Source organism: Hemicordylus capensis, chromosome 15, assembly GCF_027244095.1.
Source record: "Hemicordylus capensis ecotype Gifberg chromosome 15, rHemCap1.1.pri, whole genome shotgun sequence".
NCBI classification, from domain to species: Eukaryota; Metazoa; Chordata; class Lepidosauria; order Squamata; family Cordylidae; genus Hemicordylus; species Hemicordylus capensis.
The window spans coordinates 10,385,894-10,411,975 of NC_069671.1; the positions used below are offsets into that span (position 1 = coordinate 10,385,894).

The 26,082-nt window shown below is 47.2% G+C and overlaps 1 protein-coding gene across 2 annotated transcripts in view; it reads left to right on the forward strand.

Moving 5' to 3' along the window:
- LOC128338087 (transmembrane protein 132D-like) overlaps nt 1-26,082 on the forward strand; it is a 438,162-nt gene that overhangs the window by 94,992 nt on the left and 317,088 nt on the right. Inside the window, exon 1 of one of the 2 annotated variants that reach the window (XM_053279999.1) lies at nt 682-1,202. The exons of the other annotated variant lie outside the window; for it this stretch is intronic. Within the exon in view, the coding sequence (XP_053135974.1) occupies nt 1,124-1,202 (79 nt within the window). The 5' untranslated portion in view covers nt 682-1,123. Of the gene's footprint in view, nt 1-681; nt 1,203-26,082 lie in introns of those variants that run through there. 2 annotated transcript variants of the gene reach the window in all.

Below are 26,082 nucleotides of genomic sequence, written 5' to 3' on the forward strand. Positions count from 1 at the left end.
TGCCAGTCCCCGTAGACTTCCATCGGCCAATGGTCTGGCTCAGTATCAGGCAGCTCCCCTACTCTTCTTCCTCTCCTCCTCTGGGAAGGTAAAATACAATAAATGTCTTTTTGTCTGATCTGGATCGAGAGGCGGAACTACTGGCTGCCGCGCCCCCAGTAACTCCGATTCTCCTCTCCCTCCCTGCTCAGACAGGACCTTGTGTTTACTGCCATGCCCAAAGAGGAGGGGGAGAGAGCCCCCCTCTCGGGCAGCAGCGTCGCTCTCCAGCCCAGAGAGCTCTCCCGGCTGCTGGCCAGGCTTCCAGCCAGCCTTTCCAGAGAGCATCGGAACTGGAGAGAGCGAGAGAAGCGGTCGCCCCTCCTGCCAGGACCCTCTTTGGAGGAGCCTCCCATCTCCAGCCCAAACTCAGGAAGGAGGCTGCGTGCGGACTAGGGCAGCTCCCGAGCGAAAGAGCTTGGCATCTTCGCTTTCTCTCCCCGATTTCCTCCGCTAGCCACAAGGAAGCCGCGGAAGGGAGGCAAACTTTAGCGCCTGGGCTAGTGCGTGCTTGCCTCGCCACTCCCTCATCGTGGGGCGGGGCTCTCAAGGAAGAAGCTCCCTAGATTACGACGACTGCTACTGACCCGGGAGGATCGACACACACTGATGGCGCGCGGCGCGCGTGTTCCCCCCCTTGTCAATGCCACTGCCGGCTGGGAGAGGTTTCTTCAGCCTCCTGCGTGCGTCCTCGCTGGCTTTGCAGGGATGCGCGAGTGAGCCGCGTTTCCCGATCCCACTTCCCTCTCCATCCCTCCACTCCTAGCTTTCGCGGGCGTTTATTGACGTAGAGACCCGCTCTTCTGCGCCTGGGAAGCTCTAAGCCCGGGAGATAGTCTTCGACCATCACTATGACTATCACCATCATCGTTATTATTAGCTGAAAAGGATTAAACCAACCAACCAACCAAAAAACCCCAACAAAACCCACTTTGGCAAGAGCAGGTAAAGAAGACCCCAAGCCCTGCTGGAGAAGATATGTGTGACTATCTACAAATGGCTTTTTCTGGGAGGGGTGAACTGGGGGGAAATATGCAGGCTGTGACTGCAAAGTAGCAAGGATCTAAGTTCCCTGCAGCCCAGGATGGGGGTCTTTGGGCAGGGCGAGGTCCCCCCTCTCCTCTGGCTGCTGCTTTTCAGCCTGGCTGTGGTGTTCTCCAAAGGTAAGAAGCCGCCCACCTTGCCTTCCCTTCACTTTCTCTCCCTTGCTTTAGCTGGGATGCCCACTCCATTCTTGCCCCCTTCTCAGGAGGCTGTCCTTGGGGAGTGGTGGGAAGACCTATGCATGGGCAAAGCCAGTGCTGAGTTCACTTGCCTCCCTTTTAACTTAATAATCGGGACGGATTGTCTTCATTCATTGGGAATCATGGTTGCTTCTTTCTTTCTTTCTTTCTTTCTTTCTTTCTTTCTTTCTTTCTTTCTTTCTTTCTTTCTTTTAAAGATCTTTCATACTTGTGAAGAGATTATTGTTTGGTGATTGACCTGGCCAGCCCTTTAAAAAGGAGAGAGAGAGGAGAGGAGAAATCTGCTGTGGGGTTTGCCACATAGTTTTGAGAGTCTGGGAAGCAAATCTGGCTTTCTTTCCATGTAAACAGCGTGAGAATTCCCTTTCAGATCACATGGTAAGGACAAGCTCCTTCTCTTGTGCCCAGCGGAATTAGAAGTTGGTGGGGAAAGCCCCCCAAAGGTGCATGACTTTGGTGGGTTTTTTGGTCTGTTTTTAAATTTTGTAAGGTTGACGGGTGCAGGGGTGTAATAAGGTTGTAGTGGGCCCAGAGACAAGATTTTAAAATGCACCCCCCCCAACTGAAGCTCAGCTCAGGGTTTAGTAAATTGTGGACGATGCAAGTCATTTAATGGTACTAGAGAAAGACATGCTGTTCTAGTAGCTCCAGGTCTTAACACTCGCATCAGTTTCGGAGGATGAATGCAACTGAAGGAAGCCCGGGTGGGTGTGTGGCTGGGGCAGTCAGTCATGTGACTTGCCTCTGGGGGGACCCCCAAGGCAGTGGGCCCCCAGATAACCGTCTCCCCTTGCCCTATTAGAGTTACGCCCCTGGATGGGTGGCTGTCCTGTGCAGTGGGCCAAATTTTACCATCCAAATCTGCAACTCTGAAGGGTCTGGCTGCTGTCACCTGTGACCACCCTGAAATGATGTGGCTGATATTGATGTAAAACAAAACAAAACAAACTACCCAGAACTATGCAAATCTTGTGCATATGGAAACAGCTCTCTCTTCTGTCAGAGGTTGAAATGAGTGAATTCTCACGGCTGTTCACAATGGCTACATGAAAGCAGAGGTGCCCAGAAACACATCCTGAAGTGTGCAGCGATCTGCGGGGTTTGGGAAAAGAGACTTCTATCATCGTATGGAGCTGTAAAATTCCGAATCAATAATGTTTCACTCAATATATGGCTGATTTTTAATTTGATGAATGAGGACACGTGTTGTAAAGTGTATTGGTAGGGTGTGGGTTAAGGAAAAGTAGAGCTGTCACCAGCAAGTCCTATTCTGATCTGTGCACATGCGGAGCTGCTTGCTTTACTGGCTTGTACTTTGCATGTCATCAGTCCTCAGTGAGGCATGGAGCTTTTTCAAGTTTTGTTTAGGCTGCTGCTAAACTTTTTTGCTTCTGGCAAAAAGGAGTCTTATTACAGTGCGATGTAATCTATTCCCCCCCCCATTTGTTTACAACACAACATTGTCTAAATTGCCTGTGTTCCCCACCTTGATAACACAAGGATCCTACCTTGATAACACAATTCCAGGTTTGGGAGTGAGCTCTATCTGGGATTAGAAGTGTTGAATTAAACTGTGAAAATACCTTGGCTGTTGCTTGTTTTTACAGAACAGAAATATGTAGCTTTGTGCCTTCAGAGCTCTTGTTTTTACTCCACTCCTCCTCATGTGTTAAACCAATTTAGAAAACTGATGTTTTTGCACGAGAAATTCTGGCAGCTTCACCCCCCTCCCCATGTATCAGCAGGAGCTGTCTTTCTCTACAGAGCAGACCTATTCTGCAGAAGGAGGTGTGTGGAGTAAAACTGATGCTTGCTAGCTACGGCAAGCCATTTTGCCAGTAGGGTGAAATTCTGCATGGTGTTACTTCTGCCTGCGGGATGTGTGCAATTATTTTCCAGTGCTCTCCCATGTAAACAGCCTTCTGTGTGTAGGAAAATTGTGTTCCAGGGAGAAGAGTGTGTAAAATCATTGTCCCGAAGGTTCTACTTCTTTTATGTTGTAGGGAATGGATTTTTAAAAACCCATAGCTGTTTGTTTGTTTATTGGTTGATTGCTTACCCTGCTTTTTAAGTGCAAAATTCACATGATGTACAATAAAAGTCAAATGAATAAAAACACCGCCATCATAAAAATCACAGGCCAGCATAAAAACGAGAGCAGAAAAGCTCACTTCGTGCCACGGTTTGAAATGACTTTTTGGAATACAAAAGAATTTCCAAAGTTGCTTACAAATGGCCAAAGCGGAGGCTAATGGAGTTCCATTATTGTGGGGCCAAAACAGAGAAGGCCTCATCTTGGCTACTGGGCAACCAGATCTCTGCTACAGGTGGGCTTGAGAGCAGGGCCTCTGTAGCCAACACAGGTTTCAGGAGACCCTTGGCAAGAGGTCATCAGGGACCCCTCTCACCCTGGTGGTTCCCCTTCCTTGATCATGGTGGCAGATGCTGATTCCTCTCCCTCTGGGTGGGCTGCTTGCCCTCTAGGACTGGCTTGGAGTCTCCTGGAATCAGTATCAATTCCCAGGTGACTATTGAAAGCAAGCCTGGAGATCTTAAAGGCTTGGTCTTGGGGGGCAGGCAGGGGAGGAATAAAACTGGAGGTGTATCTCCAGGAATAGCTTCAAACACAGTTGGAAGAGGGATGGGGCCATAGCTCAGTGACAGAGCTTTCACTTTGCATGCTGAAGGTTGCAGGTGCCCTAGCAGCATCTCCAGGTCATTGTTTCCTCGAGCAGGGATTCCCAGATGTTGTTGACTACAACTCCCAGAATCCCCTGCTGCAATGGCTTTTGCTTGGGGATTCTGGGAGTTGTAGTCCACATCATCTGGGAATCCTTGTTAGAGGGAGCACTGCTCCAGGTAGGGCTGGGAAAGACTGCTGCCTGTGAAACCTTGGAGAACTGCTGCCAGTCAGTGCAGACAATACAGAGCTAGATGGACCAAGGGTCTGACACCAGCTTGGTGGCGGCAGGACCTCCTTCTACCTGGCTGCCACCTGTCATGTAGCCGTCTCTCACAGGGTTCCATATAGCACACTATATGGGGCACTGTAGGGTAGGGGGGGCGGACATGGCGGTGGGTGGGTGGGCTGTCTTCAGCAATACACTGTTATTGTTGCTGTGACCAATCTACTGAGAAGGAAAGAATTCTGCAGCTGTGCTGTGTTAAGGGGAAGGAGGTCTGTTGATGTCTTTCAGCAAATGGCTGAACCCAAATGGAGAGGAGAGCTGGTCTTGTGGCAGCAAGCATGACTTGTCCCCTCAGCTAAGCAGGGTCCACCCTGGTTGCATTTGAATGGGAGACTAGCACTGCAAGATGTTCCCCTTAGGGGATGGAGCCACTCTGGGAAGATCAGAAGGTTCCACATTCCCAGGATAGGGCTGAGACAGTTTCCTGCCTGCAACCTTGGAGAAGCCGCTGCCAGTCTGTGAAGACAGTACTGAGCTTGATGGACCAATGGTTTGATTCAGTATAAGGCAGTTTCCTATGTCTCAAACTTCTTCAGGGGGACAAGGCAGGTACCGACAGCTGAGGCTGGAACCCTGCCCAAGAAAGCCTTGGACTGACACCCATCTTGTTGCTACCCAATCTCAGTCAGGCCTTGGAGATGGTCATGTGGGCAAAGACATTCACATAGGTCATGGGCCCCAAACCTGTGGTCCTCCAGAAGTTGCTGAACTACAACTCCTATCATCCCCAGCTGCAATTTATCGTGACTGGGGGGATGGGAATTGTAGTTCAGCAGCATCTGGAATACCACAGGTTGCAAACCCCTGATGTAGGACATTTAGGGCAGGGTGTCACAATTCAGCACTCCAGCTGCTCTTAGACTACAATTCCCATAATCCCTAGACACAGTGGCCAATAGTTAGCCCTGCTACACATCTGGCTAAGTTGTAGTTCCAGGACTAGTTCTCTTATTCGAATTGTGCCCAATAGAGTTGTAGCTACAGTTGGGTATTTAGGATTATATCTCTTTTTTTCCTTTATGCATGTTTTTCAGTTACTGGGGTCATTCACACAATCAAAAACTGTATTCCACCCAGGTTTGGGAGCTGTGTGCGCGCCCAATCTTCGGTTGTGTGGAAGCAAGCTAGGAGGAAAACCAGGTAGAAATGATTGTGTGGAAGCAAGGTGGGAGGGAAAGCTACCCAGGTTTTTCTCTTGCCTTACTTCCACACAGCCAAAAATTGTGTGCACACAAATCTCCCAAACCCAGGCGGAACACAGTTTTTGATTGTGTGAATGACCTCTATGTCTTATCTGCTGTTTTTAAAAAGCATGATATATTAGCTATGATGTATTGTGTTTTGTTTTTTTTAAATTATGCTTTAATAGCAGGGGTGTAGCTAGGGGAGAGGAGGCCAGTGTTTGCCTCTCTCCCTGGTGGCCCCTTGGAGTGAGGAAGATAATGAAGAAAACAGAGAGGGGTGGATCTGGAGGCCCCGGGTTCTTTGAACCCAACTGCCCAATTATAGCTACACCCCTGTTTAATAGATGTGCTATATGACCTGTGGTTACAACACTTAACTTACTTACTTACTAGTCAGGGATAATGGGACTTGTCAGCCAACTTCTGCAGTAGGACCGAAGTGGTGCTGCCCTGATTTAAAGCTTCAAAAGACTTTGGCACCAAGACTTTTAAATGAAGCTCCAAAGTGAGCTGACAGCCAATGCACATTTCCTTTTAAAGGTAAAGTGTGCCGACAAGTTGATTTCAACTCCTGGCGCCCGCAGAGCCCTGTGGTTGTCTTTGGTAGAATATAGGAGGGGTTGACCATTGCCTCCTCCAATGTGAGGTGATGCCTTTTAGCATCTTCCTATATCGCTGGTGCTGCATATCGCTGCTGCTGCATCCCCCTGGAAATATACCAGAGGGGATTCGAACCGGCAACCTTCTCCTTGTCTGTCAAGCATTTCTCTGCTGCGCCATTTAAGGTGGTCCATTTCCTTTTAGGTCAATCTAAAAAGGATGAGGCTGTAAATATTTATTGTATGAGACATTAGGGTGTTTGTTTTGTTTTTTAAAGTTATGGTCAGTTTAGTTCCACAGGGTAGAGCCATTCTGAATCCATTGCAGGATGGGACTCTGCAGTGTGAATGAATTGCACATTGCCTGCTGCAGTTTGTGAATTCAGCAGACTGTTTCTGCGTGGTTTAGGCGGTGATCCTTGAAGGGAGGACAAGGGAAGTGGCGTGCCCAAGAAGGTATTTCATCTGTGCCAAGTGGGGATATTTGCTAGGTTCCACCACGTGTGATCCCCGTAGGCCTTAAAATGGCCCTGTGACACGCTCTGTCTGAGTCTGCAATGCTGCTTTTGGAGTCAGGCCTGTGGCCCATCAAGCTCAGTATTGTTCATGCTGACTGGCAGCAGATCTTCAGCACTTCAAGCAAGGGTCTCTCTTTCCCAGCTGGACCTTATGGATCATTATGGGAAGGAAGGGCCACTTGGTTTCAAGGCCTTGGTGTCAGAACCGATCCTTCTTGAGCATTAATTTGAACTAACTGGGCTGGGCACAGAGCATTTGCGCCTCTAGTTTGCCACCATTCTGCCGCTCCCCCCCCGACAGCTGCTGCCATTTTCCCTGCCCACCCGCCCACCACTGCCATCATCATTTTCTTCCCATCTGGCCTCCGCCACTTTCTTCTGCCTGCCCGCCCCCGTTGCTGTCTCTGCCTGCCCGTCACCCGCCGCTACTGCCATTTCCCCCCTGCCACCATTGCCATTTTCTTCCCTCCCTCCCGCCCCCGTTGCTATCTGGCAGCTGCTCATGAACTCTCCTGAGAGCTGCCACGCATGAGATTAGCCACAGGTATGCCTTAGAGAATTATATATAGAGATGTCAATCTGAAAATGCCAGTTCTGCAGTGTGACTCTTTTCCATTTGTTGCTGTTGAATGAAGTCAACTTGGTACTAAAGTCTACTATGTAAGTAAATATTCCAGGCTCTTATTTATTTATTTAGTTAGTTAGATATTGTTAGATTTTTATTCCAGCCTTCATTAAGACAATCTCAAGGCGGATTACAAAACATGTAAAACAATGTAAAACTATAAAAGAGTTACACAATACAAATATTAAATTGGAATATAAAAATACAAATCTAATTAAAAAACAAACACAATGAGACCATAAAAATACAGAGCAGCAGGAACAAAAACAACACTTATTTAAAAGCCTGCATCAAAAGCCAAGATTTTCACTTGCTTTCTTAAACCTGTGATGGAGACTGAGGAATGGATGGCCACTGGGAGGGCATTCCAAAGTCTGGGGGCAATGACTGAGAAGGCCCTGTCCCATGTATATTATTATTATTATTATTATTATTATTATTATTATTATTATTATTATTACATTTATATCCCGCTCTTCCTCCAAGAAGCCCAGAGCAGTGTACTACATACCTGAGTTTCTCTTTCACAACAACCCTGTGAAGTCGGTTAGGCTGAGAGAGAAGTGACTGGCCCAGAGTCACCCAGCTAGTTTTATGGCTGAATGGGGATTTGAACTCAGGTCTCCCCAGTCCTAGTCCAGCACTCTAACCACTACACCACACTGGCTCTCCTGTATATGACAGGCAAGCCTCCCTCATTGTCAGCACGTGGAACAGATCCCCACCGATTACCTTGTCAAGTGGGTAGAAACCCTTGGGAGCAGGCAGTCCCCCAGATATCCAGGGCCCAAACTGTTAAGGGATTTAAAGGTCAAAACCAGCACCTTGAATTGGACCCAGAAACAAACTGGCAGCCAATGTAGCCCTTTCAAAATGTGTGTAATAAGATCCCAGCGGACAGCTCCAGATAAAATCCTAGCTGCCACATTTTGCACTAGCTGCAGCTTCCAAATATTCTTCAGGGGCGGCCCCACATGTATTCCTCAGGGGCATATGTATATGCCTTCAGGGGCATATTCTTCAAGGGCACATGTATTCTTCAGGGGCTGGATTTTCTTCAGGGGCAGCCCCACATGTAATCGAGCGTGTTACAGTAATCCAGCTGTGGCGTGACTAAGGTGTGAGTAACTGTGGCCAGATCTGCCTTTACGAGAAATGGAGGCAGCTGGCTCACTAGCCAAAGCTATACAAAGGCACCCCTGGCCACTGCCTCCACCTCAGGTTCCAAAAGCAGAGCCCGAAGCTGCACACTTGCTCTTTGAAGGGGGTGCAACTCCATCCAGAACCAGGCAAATCTCCTCATCCCGATTGGCTCTCCTACTGAACAACAGCACCTCCATCTTGCCTGGATTCAATCTCAGTTTATTAGCCCGCATCCAACCCATCACTGCCTCCAGCCCCCAGTTCAGGACATCCACCGCCTCCCTAGGATCAGGTGACAAGGAGAGATAGAGCTGAGTGTCATCTGCATATTGCTGTCAACTCAGTCCAAGTCCCCGGATTAGCTTTCCCAGAGGTTTGATGTAGATGTTATACAGCATGTGGGACAAGACCAAACCCTGTGGGACCCCAAAGGCCAATGGCCACAGAGCTGAACAGTAGTCCCCCAGCACCACCTTCTGGAATCTACCCCCAAGTAAGGACCGAAGCCACTCCAAAGCAGTACCTCCAATCCCTATACTCAAGAGGCGGTCCAGGAGGATACCATGGTATCCATGGTATTGAGAGTGTACAATGTTGTCTGCACACTGGCCAGAACTTTGTCTACACCCTAAGGCTGCAAAAAAAAAAAAAAAAAAAAAAAAAAAAAATCCAACACAATAGGACCAGATGGTACCCGAGGCACATCTTTCGGAACTGCCAAAACCCTAGAGTCCAAATCATCATGGATACAAGTGATCTTATCTGCAAAATGACAATCACAATGGGCTATAGATGGTTCGTCTTGGGGGAGGAACCATTACCTTGGGGCATGTGTGGAGCTATGCCTTTGCTACACAAAACAGCTCCGCTGGTCTTCAAGGAGCAGACGCAATGGAGGTGGAGAAAAAGTGTTGCTTTAGCAGAAGGTTCATGTGTAACCTAATTCTGTGAATAATTTCATCTTCTCCTGCACAATTCAGCACAATTCAACCCTGGCTGGATGCCCAAGGGTCACCTGGACAAATGATTCTAAGGTGGAGGGCCCAAGCCCTAAGCCACACCCCTTCCCAAAATGGCCACCTACCAATGAGGATATGCATTCATAACCCTCTTCTGCCTCTGGGGTTGGCAGCTGGGGCCCGAGTGCACTCAGAGTCCTGCTCTAAGGGCCATATTTGGCAGAGCTTCTTCCGTCTCTTGACCCCTACAATAGCATCTTCAGTGGCTGCCAACTAAGCCCGAGAAATTTCCTGACACATCGAGGCAACCCAAACAAAGAAAATCAGAAAAAAAGTGAGATGTTCTACAGCCGTACCATTTCACTTGTTGGCCCCAACCCCTAATGCAATTTGGTTTCTAATATTTTTCTCTGCATTGCTCTTGTTTTCTCCTTGTCTTTTCTTCTTTTATTAGTTTCTTGGCAGTGGCAGCTGCGTTTATGCACACCGACATTTTTCTTTAAAATATTAATAAAAGCAGCATTATTGAATTAAACAAAAAACCATAGCTATTTAATGAGAGAACTAAAAATACTCATATATATATATATATTTGTGTATGTCTGTGTGTGTGAATGAGAATGGACGAATATTTATATGTAGGAACGTTGCATTATGAATTCATTCTGTCTCTTGAGGAGGTTGGAGAAGCCAAGAGGCGTCAGCTGTCTGTCACCCTGTTCCCGGATATCTCAGCCTGACTGCCGATTGATTGAAAGAGAGAGAGCTGGAATTCACTGTCGCTTTGGTTTTTCTAATAAAGCGTTTTGTTAAATTACTATATTTCTTTTCGCCCTGCTGCATAATACAGTCTTCTGCAATATTAATGGCAATTGAGACACCAAGTGGGTTTTTAAAATAGACTTGCAGTACTTAAGTAGTGTTTAATTATTGTATGAAGTATTGCTAAGGAGGGGAATTGGGATGGTTAACCTCTATCCTAAGCAGCATGGAAGCTCAAACGGACATGGTTCAGACCCTCCCTGTATATGGATGTCTGTGCTGTGATGTGGCTTCCTAGGAACATAGCTACATAGGAAGCTGTCATATGGTATGTCAGACCATAGGACCATCTAGCTCAGAATTGCCTACACAGACTGGCAGCAGCTTCTCCAAGGTTACAGGCAGGAACCTCTCTCAGCCCTATCTTGGAGATGCCAAGGAGGGAACTTGAGACCTTCTGTATGCAAGCATGCAGGGCTTCATCCCCTAAGGGGAATATCTTAGGGCACTCACACATGTAACATAGGAACATAGGAAACTGCCATATACTGAGTCAGACCATTGGTCTGTCTAGCTCAGTATTGTCTTCACAGACTGGCAGTGGCTTCTCCAAGGTTGCAGGCAGGAATCTCTCCCATCCCTATCTTGGAGATGCTGCCAGGGAGGGAACTTGAAACCTTCTGCTCTTCCCAGAGTGGCTTCATCCCCTGAGGGAAATATCTTGTAGTGCTCACACATCAAGTCTCATTCAGATGCAACCAGGGCAGACCCTGCTTAGCTATGGAGACAAGTCATGCTTGCTACCACAAGACCAGCTCAGCTCATATGCAAACCAGGATGGACCCTGTTTAGCAAAGGGGACAATTCATGCTTGCTACTACAAGACTAGCCCTCCACTTCTTCGCAGGAGTGGGCCAAGGTACTGTGGGGCCTGAGGTGAGGTGCAAAATTCTGCCTTGCCTCATGCCTCTCAGTAGTCAGACCACTGGTCCATGTACTGCAGTATTGTCTACAGAGACTGGTAGTGGCTTCTCCAAGGTTGCAGGCAGCAGTCTGTCTCCCCATGGGCAACATCGCCTGCGCATGCTCGCTAACCTGGCGGTGGGATGTTAGCTCTCCCAGTGGCAGCCTTCCCCCCCCCCAGCAACTGTGTGCTCCTACCCGCCATGCGCTGTGCCATTGGGGATTGGCAGGGAGTGGCATTGGGCTGCAAGAACATGCAACTCAGGTTGGGCAGCACACCCAGGGAGAAGGAAAACTTCAGTGGAGCATGGCAGTCTTGCCCAGCAGGTGTGGGGAGGCAAACGATGTGGCCACGGAGGCAGGAGGGAGCGGGCACGGGGTTTGGGGACCGGTGTGCCCTATTATAACTCTGCCTCTGAGGAGAGGTGCTCCTTGCAAGGCTTGCAAGGGTCAGATCAGTCCCAAAGGGCTGCTCTGATGGCCGTGGAGGGGCCACTTTGCTGGTGTGAGACCGCAATAAACTAAGTGGGGGGGGCACTTAAGTCCCTCAGTATAAGGACTGACTCGGTATAAGGCAGCTTCCTATGCTTCTATGGGCCTTTCTCCATTAGGGATGTGCAAATCAATTCAAATTCAAAGGTATTCGACTTAAATCTGGCAGATTCGAACAATTCAAATTTGAATCAAATCACCTCTAAAATGGCTAATTCGATTCAAAGTTGAATCGAATCAGCCAGATCCAAATTCAAATTGATTCAAATCGATTTGATGACATTTTATGGACATTTTGGCACCTTTGAAAAATCATTCGGGCACTGTGATTGGTCAAGAAGGCACCACAAATCAAATTGTCCTGTTTCTGTCCAATTCAATTCGAATTCAAAGCTAATCAGCCAGTTTCAATTTGAATTCGAATCAAATCTGAAAAATTGATTTGTGCACATCTCTACTCTCTATCTCTCCTATAAGTGTCTAGGAGCATGTTCAGAGTATGTTTCTCTCCTACTGGATCACAGCTAATTTTGAGTATTCTTGAGATTTGAAAGACATTCTGGGCTATGGTTGGATTTCCAGGGAGGGCAACTGCTTTTTAAGAAATCCATCACCACCTCTGTAGCGGCAGCAAGAGCAGCCAACTCAGCAAGAGCAGCAGCAGTAGCCTCTTCTTCCTGGCCAGGTTTCCTTCCATATTCCGGGACAAGAGAATAACAACCTTTAAAATAAAGATGTTGCAGATTCAGACAGTGGGTAGCTAAAAATAAGCTGCCAGTCGGTAGCCTTCGATAAATTACCTAAACAAATAGCGAAGAAGTGAAGAGGAAAGCGGAGCGAGATCCTTAAAAATGGATCTGTCATGAGGATGTCTTTATTTGTCTTCCCCCCGCCTTCTTGTGAAAATACATGTGGCTGAGGCATTAAAGGAACCCTGCTGGAATTTAATGTCTTTGTATTAATAATGCAGCCAACCTTTTTACATGAGACAGTTTGGCTCTTTGGCAGGCAGCCATGATCCACAAACTCCTCCGGCTCTCAGCTTAAGATACATATTTTTGAAGACTCCTGGAGCTGAGAGAGGCAGTGAGGAGGCCGGCCTTTCCATAATGATGGCTCTGGCATGGACTGACAGGAGAAGGAGTGTGGGGAATCTTCTAGTTCCAGCGTCCCCATCCTGGGGTCCCCACATTTTATGGGATGACAACTTCTGTCATCCCAGTGGCATCTGTTGGGCCACTGTGTGAAACAGGATGCTGGGCTAGAGGATGGGCCTTGGGTCTGATCCAGCAGGGCTGTTGTCATGTTCTTATGCTTTGGAGGTTGTCACTGGGGGTGATGGAAGTTGTAGTCCAGCAACCTGAGATTGGGAACCCCTGTTCCTAAGTATCCTCTGCCTTTAATAGGCAGGGGGAGTCATTCCGGCCATGCTGCGAATGCAGCGCTGGCCAATTTCACCCCCGAATGGGGCTGCACGGCCCTGTTTGGGAGCAAAGCCATGCTCCCTGCATCTGATGTATGATGTAGAGGGCATGGCTATATGCACCCTGCATCATACGTCAGCTGCAGGGGGGGCTGGGTGTGTGTGTGCGGCGGCAGAACCCGGGCTGTAGCTTGGTTCCCTCCATGGCTGCTCCAGCTGTTGTTAAACTTCAACTCCCATCATCTGCAGCCACAATAAATTGTGGCTGGGGGTGAAAGGAGGTGTAGGTCAACACCAGCTGGAGCCAAGGTTGCTACCCCTGTTCTAGGCTCTTCTTTGTGGACAGAGCCACACACGTTGCTGCATGAGGCTGTCTGCTATAATCCTCCTAGAAGATCCTCCTAGAAGAAGAGGTAACCAGAGGTCCATCTGCAGCTGCCACCAGCTCATCTGGTGGCTACTCAGGGACAGGCCTTCTCTGTTGCCACCCCGAGATTTTGGAATGTGCATCCTGCTGAAATAAGAGCCTCCCCATCTCTGGCAGCCTTTTAAAAGTCTCCTAAAGACACATTTCTCCCCAAGATTTTAAACTAGAATTGTGGTTTCAAACTGTTGGAACGTTTGTTTTGATTTGTTTTTTGCTGTTATAAACCACCCACAGACATATATTTGGGGTGGGGTACAATTGGGACCAAGGGGAGGAAGGTTAACTCTTTGCCCTCACACAATTTTTTCTTCCAAGCATTTCCCCACCCACAGAACTGCTCAGGGGCGTAGCAAGGTTGGAGAGGGCCTAGAGACAAGATTTAAAAATGCCACCCCCCCTCACAAAAGCTCAGCTCATGAAGCAAAGAAATCTTAAATGAGGCTGAACAGTGGTAACAAAAAGAATAGTAAATAGATACACATATAAATATAAATATAAATATAGATACCTATGTGCCACAACAGAACATCATCCTAAATTATTTTTTTTTTAAGGTTTTGTAAATTGTGGATGATGCAAGTCATTTAATGGTCCTAGAGAAAGACATGCTGTTCTGGTAGCTCCAGGTCTGAACACTCACATCAGTTTTGGAGGATGAATACATATGAAGGAAGCCTGGGCAGGTGTGTGGCTGGGGGAGTCAGGCATGTGACTTGCCTCGGCGGGAGCAAGGCAGTGGGCCCCCAGACAACTGTCTCCCCTTGCCCTCTTATACTTACGCCCCTGGAACTGCTCTATGATCCCCAATGTGTTGCTGAATATGCTAGAGTTCTAGTTAGTCTATATTCTGGCATTCAGATCCTTGGTGAGTGTAAACTTATTTTAACACAGAAAATTCTTATGGCCACTTTACTAAGGGGCCAAGCTGCACTGTTGTATTTAGGTAGAGTGAATTGGCAGAGCGCATGCATTGGGAATCTCAAATTTCAGTCCAGTTTGAGATTCCTTGGGGGTCTCAAATGGTAGGGGTCTCACATTTCAGTTCTCCTGATGTCCAGCCTCATTGGAATTTGTTCAAAGCACTGTCAGACAGAAGAGGGGTGAGTTTAACTTGCAGTTTTCCACATCCAAATCCCCACTGGTCACTGTTGGTCTTTCTGGGGAAAATACAGATGTCTTTTCTCTCTCCTTCCATCAGGGGCAAAAAAGGGGAGGGGGTTAGGAAAGCAGTGGTGGTAAGGAAAAGGTGAAACACTCCCTCCACTGCTTCTGCTCTGATTAGATTTTTATTATTATTATTATTATTATTATTATTATTATTATTATTATTATTATTATTAATTCAATTTCTATACCGTCCTTCCAAAAATGGCTCAGGGCGGTTTACACAGAGAAATAATAAATAAATAAGAGGGATCCCTGTCCCCAAAGGGCTCACAATCTAAAAAAGAAACATGAGAGACATCAGCAACAGTCACTGGAGGAGGTACTGTGCTGGGGGTGGAGAGGGCCAGTTACTCTCCCCCTGCTAAATAAAGAGAATCACCATGGTAAAAGGTGCCTCTTTGCCCAGTTAGCAGGGCAAACTTTGCCCCTGGGCAGCTGCTTTTCAGCTAAAAAAAAAGTTAACCAAAACTATGGAAGAGCCCATCATGGCTCTTGTAAGTCAATGGAAGAGCCAATCACGGCTCGCCTTCATCAAGGTGCTGACCATTGTTTTCCAAATATGACACAGGACAGGTTATTGGCTGTGGAGTACATCACAACGGTGGAGTACATTACAACCAGCATGAAATGCCTCTTGGATTTTTTGGCCCTATGTTCAGACTGCAAAACAGGGGGAGATTTGCGAAGGGGCAGAGTGTGAAACTCCGAGCACTCCCATTTGGCATCACTCTTAGTGGTTCTTGGCAAGCAGCCACACTTTTATGCCCCCCCCCACACCCAAGTCCCCTAGAAAGAGGTTATGTGCCGCTACACCTTCCCTCTGCAGTTGAGTCCCCCTAAAAAATGGATTTGGTTTGCTCCCTTTCACAGGTGAACCCCCTTCAATTCAGCTGAAACATCTCCCTTGAGAATTTTTACCCAGCTCTAAAATTAATACAAAGTGTGTGTGTGTGTGTGTGTGTGTATAAACATAGGAAGCTGCCATATACTGAGTCAGACCATTGGTCCATCTAGCTCAGTATTGTCTACACAGACTGGCAGCAGCTTTCCAGGGTTTTAGACAAGAGTCTTTCCCAGCCCTACCTGGCGATGCTGCTAGAGACTGAACCCGGGACCTTCTACATGCAAAGCAGATGCTCTTCCACTGAGCTTCAACTCAAGCTAGAGTCCCTAGTTCTGAGCACAAGGTGTTAGCAGGACAAGTATGTGCCCCTCTTTTCACCCATGACACATTTTGCGCTACATGGCTGCACGAAAAGAAACAAAACACAAAGGCGGGGGCGGGGGACAGGCTGGAATTCTGATTTGTGCATAATTTCTATATAATTTGGTTGAAATGCTTCATTTGTTTAATGGATGGGCTGCTAAATAAGGCTTGTGCCTGGGGTTTTTGTTGCCTAAACATCCGCTGGATGCCATTATTGTAGCTTTTTTAAAAAACCTGTCCTCAGATAGCTTTTAAGATCCTGCTGTCGCGGCCTCCTGCTGCTTGAGAAAAAGCCAAGCGAAATTTCCCCTGTTGCCATAGCTTAAGAAGAAGAATAGGAGGAGTCAGAGGCTTCAGTTTCTTCTCTTTTCATTGTTCCCCAGTTTGAGGAGCTGTAAATCACCGTAATGGCGGGATAATGACTCTGGAATGAAACATATTTGTTTGATTCCTTTTCTTTCCCCACTCTCTCCTATTGGCATTTTGCTCTTATGTTCCCCTTCTGTCAGTCTCAAATCAGAATAATGAATCTGCTTTTAATACATAATTTGATTGCTCTGGAAATGCTGCAAGGTTTAGAATTCATAGATTCATTTTTGAGCCAATATGGAGTGTCTTTTCAGTGCCTTTTCTTCTTCTTCTTCTTCTTCTTCTTCTTCTTCTTCTTCTTCTTCTTCTTCTTCTTCTTCTTCTTCTTCTTCTTCATTTGTTAGCCACCCCATAACAAATTGTTCTCTGGGCGGCTCACAACATTACAAAAATCCAATAAGACACTTAAAACACAATAAACAAATCACAACACACAGACATACACACACAGAATATACAGTACAAAACATTTTAAAACTTGCTTTAAAACAATTTTAAAAATCAATTTTAAAAAGCCTGAGTGAACAGAAAGGTCTTCACGTGGCATCTGAAAGAACAAAGTGATGATGCCAGGTGAGCCTCACTGTCTATTCCGTAGACAGGGAGCCACCACCATAAAGGCTCTCTCCCTAGTAGCCACCCGCCTCACCTTGTTTGGCAGGGGCACTTGGAGCAGGGCCTCCAAAGAAGATCTTAAGGTCTGCGTTGGGACATGTGACAGCCAGTGTGGTGTAGTGGTTAGGGTGTTGGACAGGTCACAGAGATCTGGGTTCAAAACCCCACTTGCTTATGTTAATGCACAATTTCAGCTTCTCCAATCATGGACACATTCAGTAAGTTGCATAAAGGGGCGGATTGCAGCTGCCTTATACTGAATCCTTCAAGAGGTCCAGACATTATAGAGAACTTTTGTTAACATCCCCAAGCCTCAGGAGCACACGTTCCCCTTTCCCATGCCTGTCTGAGCACTGTTTCTCATCTAGGTTAAAATATATCGAGATCAGTCATGACGTCTGAATGGACTGATTTTGGTTTATTCACTGAGCTGCAGCCTTTCCATTCTGGAAGAAGAGAGCTGGTCTTGTGATAGCAAGCATTAATTGTCCCCTTTGCTAAGCAAGGTCCACCCTGGTTTGCATTTGGATGGGACACCGCATATATAAGCACTGTAAGATATTCCCCTTAGTGGGTGGAGCCACTCTGGGAAGAGCATCTGCATACAGAAGGTTCCAGGTGCCCTCCCTGGCAGCATCTCCAGATAGGGCTGAGAGAGACTCCTGCCTGCAACCTTAGAGAAGACATTGCCAGTCTGTGCAGACAATACTGAGCTAGATGGACCAAAGGTCTGACTTGGTGGCTGCATTTGCATGTAATGCCGAACCATGGGTCCAGTGGACCCATGGTTCTGCTTCCCCCAACCCCACTCTTCTGTCCAAATTTGGACATGATGGAGAGCTTCCTCTCTGCAGTCAGCAAGATTGCAGAGGGCGGGGAAACTGGCTGTGCAGGCTTCCTTCTTTCATGAAGGACAGCCCACACAGCCGATGACAGCCAGGTTGAGGGAGGAGCTTCTTCCCTCAACTCCAGTTGGAATAAACACAGCCTGTGTCTCTGCATTTGCACATAACGCAGGCTCCATTAGAGTGACAAAACTCACTCCAACCCAAGGGTACAAATTGCAGTTCAGAGAGCGGAACCTCGGGTCAGTCTCTAAACAGAAACAGAGTTCCTGGGGCCAGGCCTGCATTCGGACATAACAGCCTGGTAACCTCTGGCACCTTAAACTCTGGTTCTGCATTTTGTGCAACTGTGGCCGGTGTTCTTATGTTCCTGTGATGTTTGTCTTGCATAATAATTAACATGGTTTGTAAAGGTTTGAAGGAGATATAAATGACTGAAACCTATCTTATCATGTGTTGTGTTCTTCCTCCTGTTGATCACTTCTCTCTGTTCTTTGCCCTGCTGCCGTTCACCTTCCAACACCTGCTAAACTGACTCAGTTATAGGAGCCTTTCACCAAGCCACCTTTTGCTTACTAGAAAATAAAACGGGTTTTTGTTTGCTTTGGGGTTTGGTTGGTTGGTTGGTTTAGCTGAGAAAGCCCTCTTTTGACCAGCTTGCAAAGGTGATTTTGAAATGATCTTGGCTTTTTTGGGGGGTCACATGAGTTGATTGTGATACATGTACTACAACAACAGTACAACAAATTTGCAGTATAACCTACATTTGCTTGTATTTCCTGAACCTGTGCTTGAGCATGATGATCATTTTGGGGTACCTTGCTCCTGCAGAAGCAGAAGAGCTTGTGACTGTCTTCAGGGAACATTATTCAAGCTGAGAAAAATCCCACTCTTTGTTCAAGTCCTCCTTCCCCCCATCCTTGCCACTGAATTCCATTTGCCCCACCAACCTGCTTGTCTGTTAACTGCCTCCTGAGTCTGCAATCATTCCGCTCCACTGAGTTACATTCAGGCAGTTTTGTGAGGTTTCCCCCTTTAATCCCCCCCTTCAGATTTCTATATGAAACTGATGTATTTGTGAGTTACCCCAAGTCTGCTGGTACTTCCCTGTCACTTGCCGATTCTCCAGTTATGCTTCACATTTCCAGCTCTTTTGGAAATAAATGTTTTATTTATTTATTTATTTATTTATTTGGTTTTTAGACCACCCTTACAGAACAGCTCAGAGCGGTTCACAAACATCATAAATCAGTTAAAATCAATCAGTGATCAGGACTGAATTTTAAAATACAATAAAACAGCTAAAAAATAAAACAATTCAAAACCTTATAAAAACCCAATACATTAAAAACCTTTAAAAACAATCAAAAAACCTTGGAAGGCCAGGCTGAACAGGTAGGTCTTTAGGGCTCTCCTAAATGTTAATAAAGAATTCAAATTACGGATTTCTGCAGGGAGCACATTCCACAATCTAGGAGCAGCTACAGAGAAGGCCCGCCTCTGGGTCGCCACCAGATGAGCCGGTGGCAACTAGAGCCGGACCTCCTCAGATGATCTTAGCATGCGGTGGGGATCAGACTGAAGAAGGCGCTCTCTAAGGTTACCTGGACCTAAGCTGTTCAGGGCTTTAAAGGTAATAACCAGCATTTTGTATTTTGCCCAGAAACGTATCGGCAACCAGTGCAGCTGTTTCAAAACAGGCATAATGTGGGCTCTCCGAGTTGCCCTGGAGACCAGCCTTGTTGCCGCATTTTGAACTAACGGAAGTTTCCGAACTACATACAAAGGCAGCCCCACGTAGAGCGCATTACAGTAGTCAAGCCTGGAGGTTACCAGCTGGTGCACCACTGTTCTGTGGTCAACCTCCTCAAGGAATGGACGCAGCTGTCGAATCAGCCTAAGCTGATAAAAAGCACTTCTGGCCACAGCCTCCACTTGAGATACCAAGGTGAGGTCTGGATCCAGGAGTATCTGCAGGCTGCATAGCTGCTCCTTCCGGGGGAGTGTAACCCCATCCAGCACATGGAGATCAAACTCATTCCTCAGATTCTGAGCCCCTACAATGAGCACCTCCACCTTGCTTGGATTCAGCTTCAATTTGTTATCCCTCATCCAGCCCATTACTGCCTGTAGGCAGGCATTTAGGGGATGAACATCATTTCCTGATGAAGCAGATGAAAGAGAGAAGTAGATTTGGGTGTCATCAGCATACTGATAACACCCAGTACCAAATCTCCTGATTACCATACCCAGCGGTTTCATGTAGATATTGATTACAGAATGGAGCCCTGAGGGACTCCATATAACAGCTCTCATTTAGAAGAGTAACTGTAACCAGGCTCTACCATATGGAATCTCCCTGAGAGATAGGAGCAGAACCAATGCAGAGCAGTGCCTCCTATCCCCAACTCCTCCAGGCAACCCAGAAGGATACCATGGTCGATAGTATCAAATGCTACCAAGAGATTCAAGAGAACCAACAGAATCACACTCTCTCCGTTGATTCCCCAGTATAGGTCATCTATCAGGCCGACCAAGGCTGACTTAACCCCATAGTCTGCTCTAAAGCCAGTTTGAAATGGGTCTAGATAATCAGTTTCCTCCAAAACCGCCTTGAGCTGGTCGGCCACCACCCTCTCTTTCACCTTGCCCAATCAAGGGAGATTAGAGATTGGCCTATAATTATCCATCGCCGAGGGAACCAGGGAAGGCTTCTTAAGAAAAGGTCTAATTATCACCTCCTTCAAGCATGGAGGCACCTTACCCTCCCTCAGCGATGCATTTATGATATTCACCAGGCCTCCTCGAATAATCTCCCCGCTAGATTGAAGCAGCCAAGTTGGGCAAGGGTCCAGAGAACAAGTGGTGGACCGCACTGTCCCAAGCAGCTTGTCCACATCCTCAGGAATCACAGATTGAAACTGATCTAACCTAACACTGCAAGAAGGATTGCTGGACACCTCCTCCGTAGACCCTGCAGAAAAAGTGGAATCCAAGTCAGCCCAAATGCAGGAGATTTTATCCACAAAGAATTCACTGAGGGCATCACAGCAGAGCACCTCCGGGAGCTGATTATAAACAGAAGGAGTAGAAATTAGACTCCTCACTACATGGGATAACTCCTATAAGGTTTGGGAAGTCTGGGAAACTTTGCTCTGTCTTCTATCTTGCAATCAACACAGGAAGCTGCCTTATACTGAATCACACCATTGGTCTATCTAGCTCAGTATTGTCTACCCAGTCTGGCAGTGGCTTCTCCGAGGTTACAGGCAGGAATCTCTCTCAGCCTATCTGGGAGATGCCAGGGAGGGAACTTGGAACTTTCTGCATGCCAGCATGCCAGTGCTCTTCCCAGAGTGGCCTCATCCCCTAAGGTAGGCCTGCTCAACTTTGCCCCCCCAGCTCTTTTTGGACTACAATCCCCACAATCCCCAACTGTAGTGGCCAATAGCCAGGGATTATGGGAGTTGTAGGCCAACATCTGCAGGAGGGCCAAAGCTGAGGTGGCCTGCCCTAAGGGGAATAACTTACAGTGCTCACACATATTGTCTCCCATTCAGATGCAAACCAAGGTGGACCTTGCTTAGCAAAGGGGACAATTCATGCCCACTAACACAAGACCAGCTTTCCTACTCCTAACAGAACAGCTGCAGAAGATGACTCTTGCACTTAAGCGTACCAAATTTGATACAAACCAAATTCCCAGAACACGAGAGGGGATTCTATGTAAGAGTCATCATGTTAAAAAAAAAAAGCAGCAAGTAGGTGCCATTGGTTGTGCTTAGAATAACATGCTTTTGATCCACATCAAGGTTCTCTTTGGGATCCCAACCTTTCCCTTTGCCGCCTGGCTCCCTCCAACTGGAACCGGCGCCTTTTGAGCGCTTCGATGAAAACAGCGGCCACTCCGTGCATTCCCCCGCCAGCCCCGAAGCCAAGCCTACCTGTGGGCCGAGAGACATTGCCTGGAAAGTAGATTTGTGTTATTCACGTCCCGCTCGATTTCATTTAGGCTTTGTTGAGAAGGGCAGCATGTTTCAAATCACCGGGGCTGGTAAAAGGGCCGCCGGTGACTGCTCCAATTTCCCTGCATTTGAAGTCTGTCTCGCTGCCGCTTCGTAAAGCATCGGGCCTCTGGCTCGGCTGGTGTCAATCCACGAGATGGAGTTTGTTTTATTACAATGGAATGCTTGGGCCCAATGTGGCGCAGCAAATGGCTTTGCTAAAGCACTCTTGAGTGCTGGCCCCGTTCCTTGATTATACCTGTGCTCTGTGCCCTTGATGGAATCGGAATAAATAATACGCTCATGGCAGAAGGAGCAGGATTAGATTTATTTCTAAATTCTCCTCCTTCCTTCTCCCCCCCCTGCCGAAAGAGATGTCAGCGTGTCGCCCCAAGGACATGAGCGAGAGAAGCCTCAGCGTGTCAACCTCCCTGGCTGCTCTGAATTAGGCTGAACCTCTTGGAAATGAAAGGTTCAGAGAGCAGAGATGGAAGAGATGGAAGCCAGAGCTCTGAGCGAATTGAAAGGGCAGATTGGGCACACTCTCTGCAGGTGAGGAGAAACATAATGCACTGAAAGGGTCAGCTGCTGTGGTGTCACCCTGCTCTTCCTTCCCAACCCAGGAATGGCTTGAAGCGCCTTTTAAAAAATAAAGAAGTTTTCACCCTCACCTTTTGGGTGATCCAGAGGAGTTTAACAGCTGCGGCACAAGGAATAAAGCACTGGGGAGCCTTATTGTTTCAACCGATTGTAATGCGATTTATATGGAGTTTTATTGTATTTTAATTTCTGTCAACTGCCTTGGGCTGAGTTTTATGAAAGGCGGTATAGAAATGGAACAATCAGTCAATCAAGTGAGATGGAAGACCAGCATAGTGCTAAGTATCCCTGCCTGTCACGCGAGAGACCGGGGTTCAGTTCCCCAATAGGGAGGCTTAATTTTAGAGGAGAGCTGGGCTCATGGTAGCAAGCATGAATTGTCCCCTTTGCTAAGCAGGGTCTGCCCCTGGTTGCAACTGAATGGGAGACGACATGCAAATTGTAAGATATTCCCCTTCGGGGATGGACCTGCTCTGGGAAGAGCACCTGCATGCGTGCATGCGGAAGGTTCCAAGATCTGCCACCCCCTTGCAGATAGGGCTGAGAGATACTCCTGGCTGCAGCCTTGAAGAAGCCTCTGCCAGTCTGTGCAGACAATACTGAGCTTGACGGACCAATGGTCTGACTCAGTATATGGCAGCTTCCTATGTTCCTCTGAATGGGTGACCATAGCCAATTGTCAGCTCTCAGTCTTAAAGACTCAAAGGGTTGTTGTTGTGAGAGTAAAAATTCAAAATCCATGTACATTTCTCTGAGCTCCTTGGAGAAAAGGGGGTAAAAAAGAACGCGTTAAGAATTGTAGTTGGTCACGCTTGTGTGTGACCAAGAAATGAGATTTAGGGTGGGGCTGTGGAGATGAAGAGGCAGGGCTGGTCAAGCTCTGGTTTTCCGTTTTTTTCTGGTTTTTGTTTTAAATGAGGGTGGCTGAGTTCCTATGAGTAGGCTGGATTCTCGGTGACTTCCCTTTAAGATTGATGGGAAAACGTGAGCAGGGTATACTTATCAAAGCTTGCTCCCTTCATCTCAAACTGAGCTGAGCGTCCCTGATTCCATGATTCCTTAGTTGGAAGCTATGAACACTGCTGGCGGGGCGGGGGGGGGCAGCAATAGCAGGAGAAAGCTGTTGCATTCATCCCCTAGTTGTGGGCTTCCTGAAAGCAGTTGGTTGGCTACTGTGGGAAACAGATTGCTATACCTGTTGGGCCCTTGGTCTGATCCATCTAGTCAGCTCTTACACTCTTATGAGAATAGTCCTCTTCAGTTGTTACGAGCACCCCAGAAGTACCGCCCCGCTGCCGTCACTCACCTCCTCCCACTGGGCGCACACACTTACTACACTTTTTTGTCTGAAGGAGGACACATTGTAAGCTTGTTCACTGGTGATTCCATGAGCAGCAACCTGGATCACTCCAGGGAATCACCAGGGAAATGGAATCACCAGGGAACAGACTCACCAGGGAAGATGGTTACAGTGTGTCCCCCTTCAGACAAATGGTGCCGTAAGCATGTGTGCCCGGTGGTAGGAGCTGAATGACATTAGTGGGGTGGGATTTCCTCCCCACTTTTTGCAGTTGTAAGCGTGAGCGCCTGTGGCACTCAAAACAATCAAAGAGGGCTTGTGGCTCCTGACTATTCTGAAACAATGCCAAGAATAGCAAATTTGTGGGTTATATATGGGGGAAAATACTTCAGAGAAAGCCCTCCCAACATGTAGAAGAACATAGCCTTATCCCTGTGTTAACTCTTCCAGAATAATTAAACATTCCTTTTGGTTGCCACTTTTTAATCTGGTCTAAATATGGGAAATCCCATCATTCAGTATTTCTGTGCACCAAAATGAGCATGAAATTGAGGCTTAATGCAGCCAAGCATAATAATGGAATTTAGTAGTATTTTAATTATGAAATATGGAGTTGGAAAACCAGTCACCTAGAACTGTGCCAGATATGCGTCATCTTTTTTTGAGTTTTGGGTTGAAAATAGTTGTTTCTGAGGGAGGGGGAATTACAAGAAATATTGATTGGATTTTTTCTTTTTTTTAAATCTGCATTTAATCTGTTTGCCATTGTTTCCCCTGTCTGTGGTTGTTTCAGCACCATTACCCTCTCCCAGCACTTAATGAGCTAAGCCATCCTAGCCAATCAGGGATCACATCGCAAACAGGATAACACTTCTTAGCCAGTCAGTATTGGCTTCTAGATGACATCACTAAGGGAGAACAAAGCCAATTGAGAGCGTATGCCCGAGAGAGGAGGGATGTAAATTTTTATTTTGCTGGTATTGTAGGATAAAAAAGGAGTGCTTTTTGATACAACTAGCTCAGCTCATGATAATACTGAATGGATATTATAGCCCCTTATTATCCACTAAAGCAATTTCAATTCTCATAAAACAAACTGATTGCACTATGTCTTGTCATTAGTGGGCTATTCCCCCCACCAGTGGGGGGGGGGCATATGCTGCTTGTTCTGTGGGCACTTCACTTTAAACTGAGCCTGGTATGGCACAGTGGCTACGATCCTGGTTTAACTGTCTTCTCTGCCTCCAACGTGCTAGGGGGCCACCTATCACCTATAGCTCAGTGGTTAGGACACATGCTTTGCATGCAGAAGGTTTCAGGTTCAATCCCTACCATCTCCAATTTAAGAGAAAGGCCTCCGACAGAGCTCCTTGCAAGCAGGGTAGCAAATACTGGGCTGGGTTGATTCTGCTTCCACGTGCCTTAAAGCAGCTTCAGATCTGCTTTGCTAGCTACCGACATGCCCCAACAACGGGAGGGGAGCTGGTCTTGTGGTAGCAAGGATGGGTGGCCCCCATTGCTAAGCAGGGTCTGCCCTGACTTGCATTTGAATGGGAGACTACATGTGTGAGCACTGAAAGGGGATGGGCTCTGCTCTCCAACACTTCTACCGTCTTCCCTATGAGCTCTCCGACAATTCATCAGCACGGCGGCTTCCTTGCTGCATCACACACAGCACCTGCAAGCTTGCCTGCAGAAGGTTCCAAGTTCCCTCCCTGGCAGCATCTCCAAGACAGGGCTGAGAGAGACTCCTGCCTGCAGCCTTGGAGAAGCCGCTGCCAGTCTGGGTAGGCAATAGTGAGCTAGATGGACCAAGGGTCTGACTCAGTATATGGCAGCTTCCTAGGTCCCCCGTCCCCCCAGCACCAGACAACCATTGAGAACCCTTGCTTTGGAGTAGAGCTGTTGTGGTGGCAAGCATGAATTGCCCACTTTGCTAAGCAGGGTCCACCCTGGTTTGCACTTGAATGGGAGACTACATATGTGCACTGTAAGATATTCCCCTTAGGTGGGATGGGGCCATTCTGGGAAGAGCAGCTTCATGCAGAAGTTTCCAGGTTCCCTCCCTGGAGACTCCTGGAGAGTACTGAAAAGACTCTCCTAGATAGGGCTGGGAGAGTCTCCTGCCTGCAACCTTGAAGATGCCGCTGCCAGTCTGTGTAGACAATACTGAGCTAGATGGACCAATGGTCTGACTCAGTATGAGGCATCTTCCTATGTTCCATATATGACAAAGACACATTTTTTAAAAATCATGAGAGATAATTGACTAAAGTTTGTCTGGATGTGTCATTCTGCTGCCCTTGAAAATTTGGAGAAGCTCACCATCATCATCTTTCTGCATGTAATGGGCAAAATGTCTGAAATGTGAACAGTCCATTAAAAAAAAATACACTTGGCAATTCTCAATACATTCTGCTTTGGTTTTCCACACCCTCTAGTAGGGGTGTTTGAACCAGTTCGGAACAGAACTAGTTTGACTTTGAGCCAGTTCAGTTCGACAGTTTGGGGTCAAGCCGAAGCACCCCCGGTTCGGCTCGACCCCTGGACCGAACCTACCCCGGCCGTTCAGGGGGCATGTGGACCAAATAGTTTTTAAAAAAAATTAAATTGTTTTTAGATTACTCC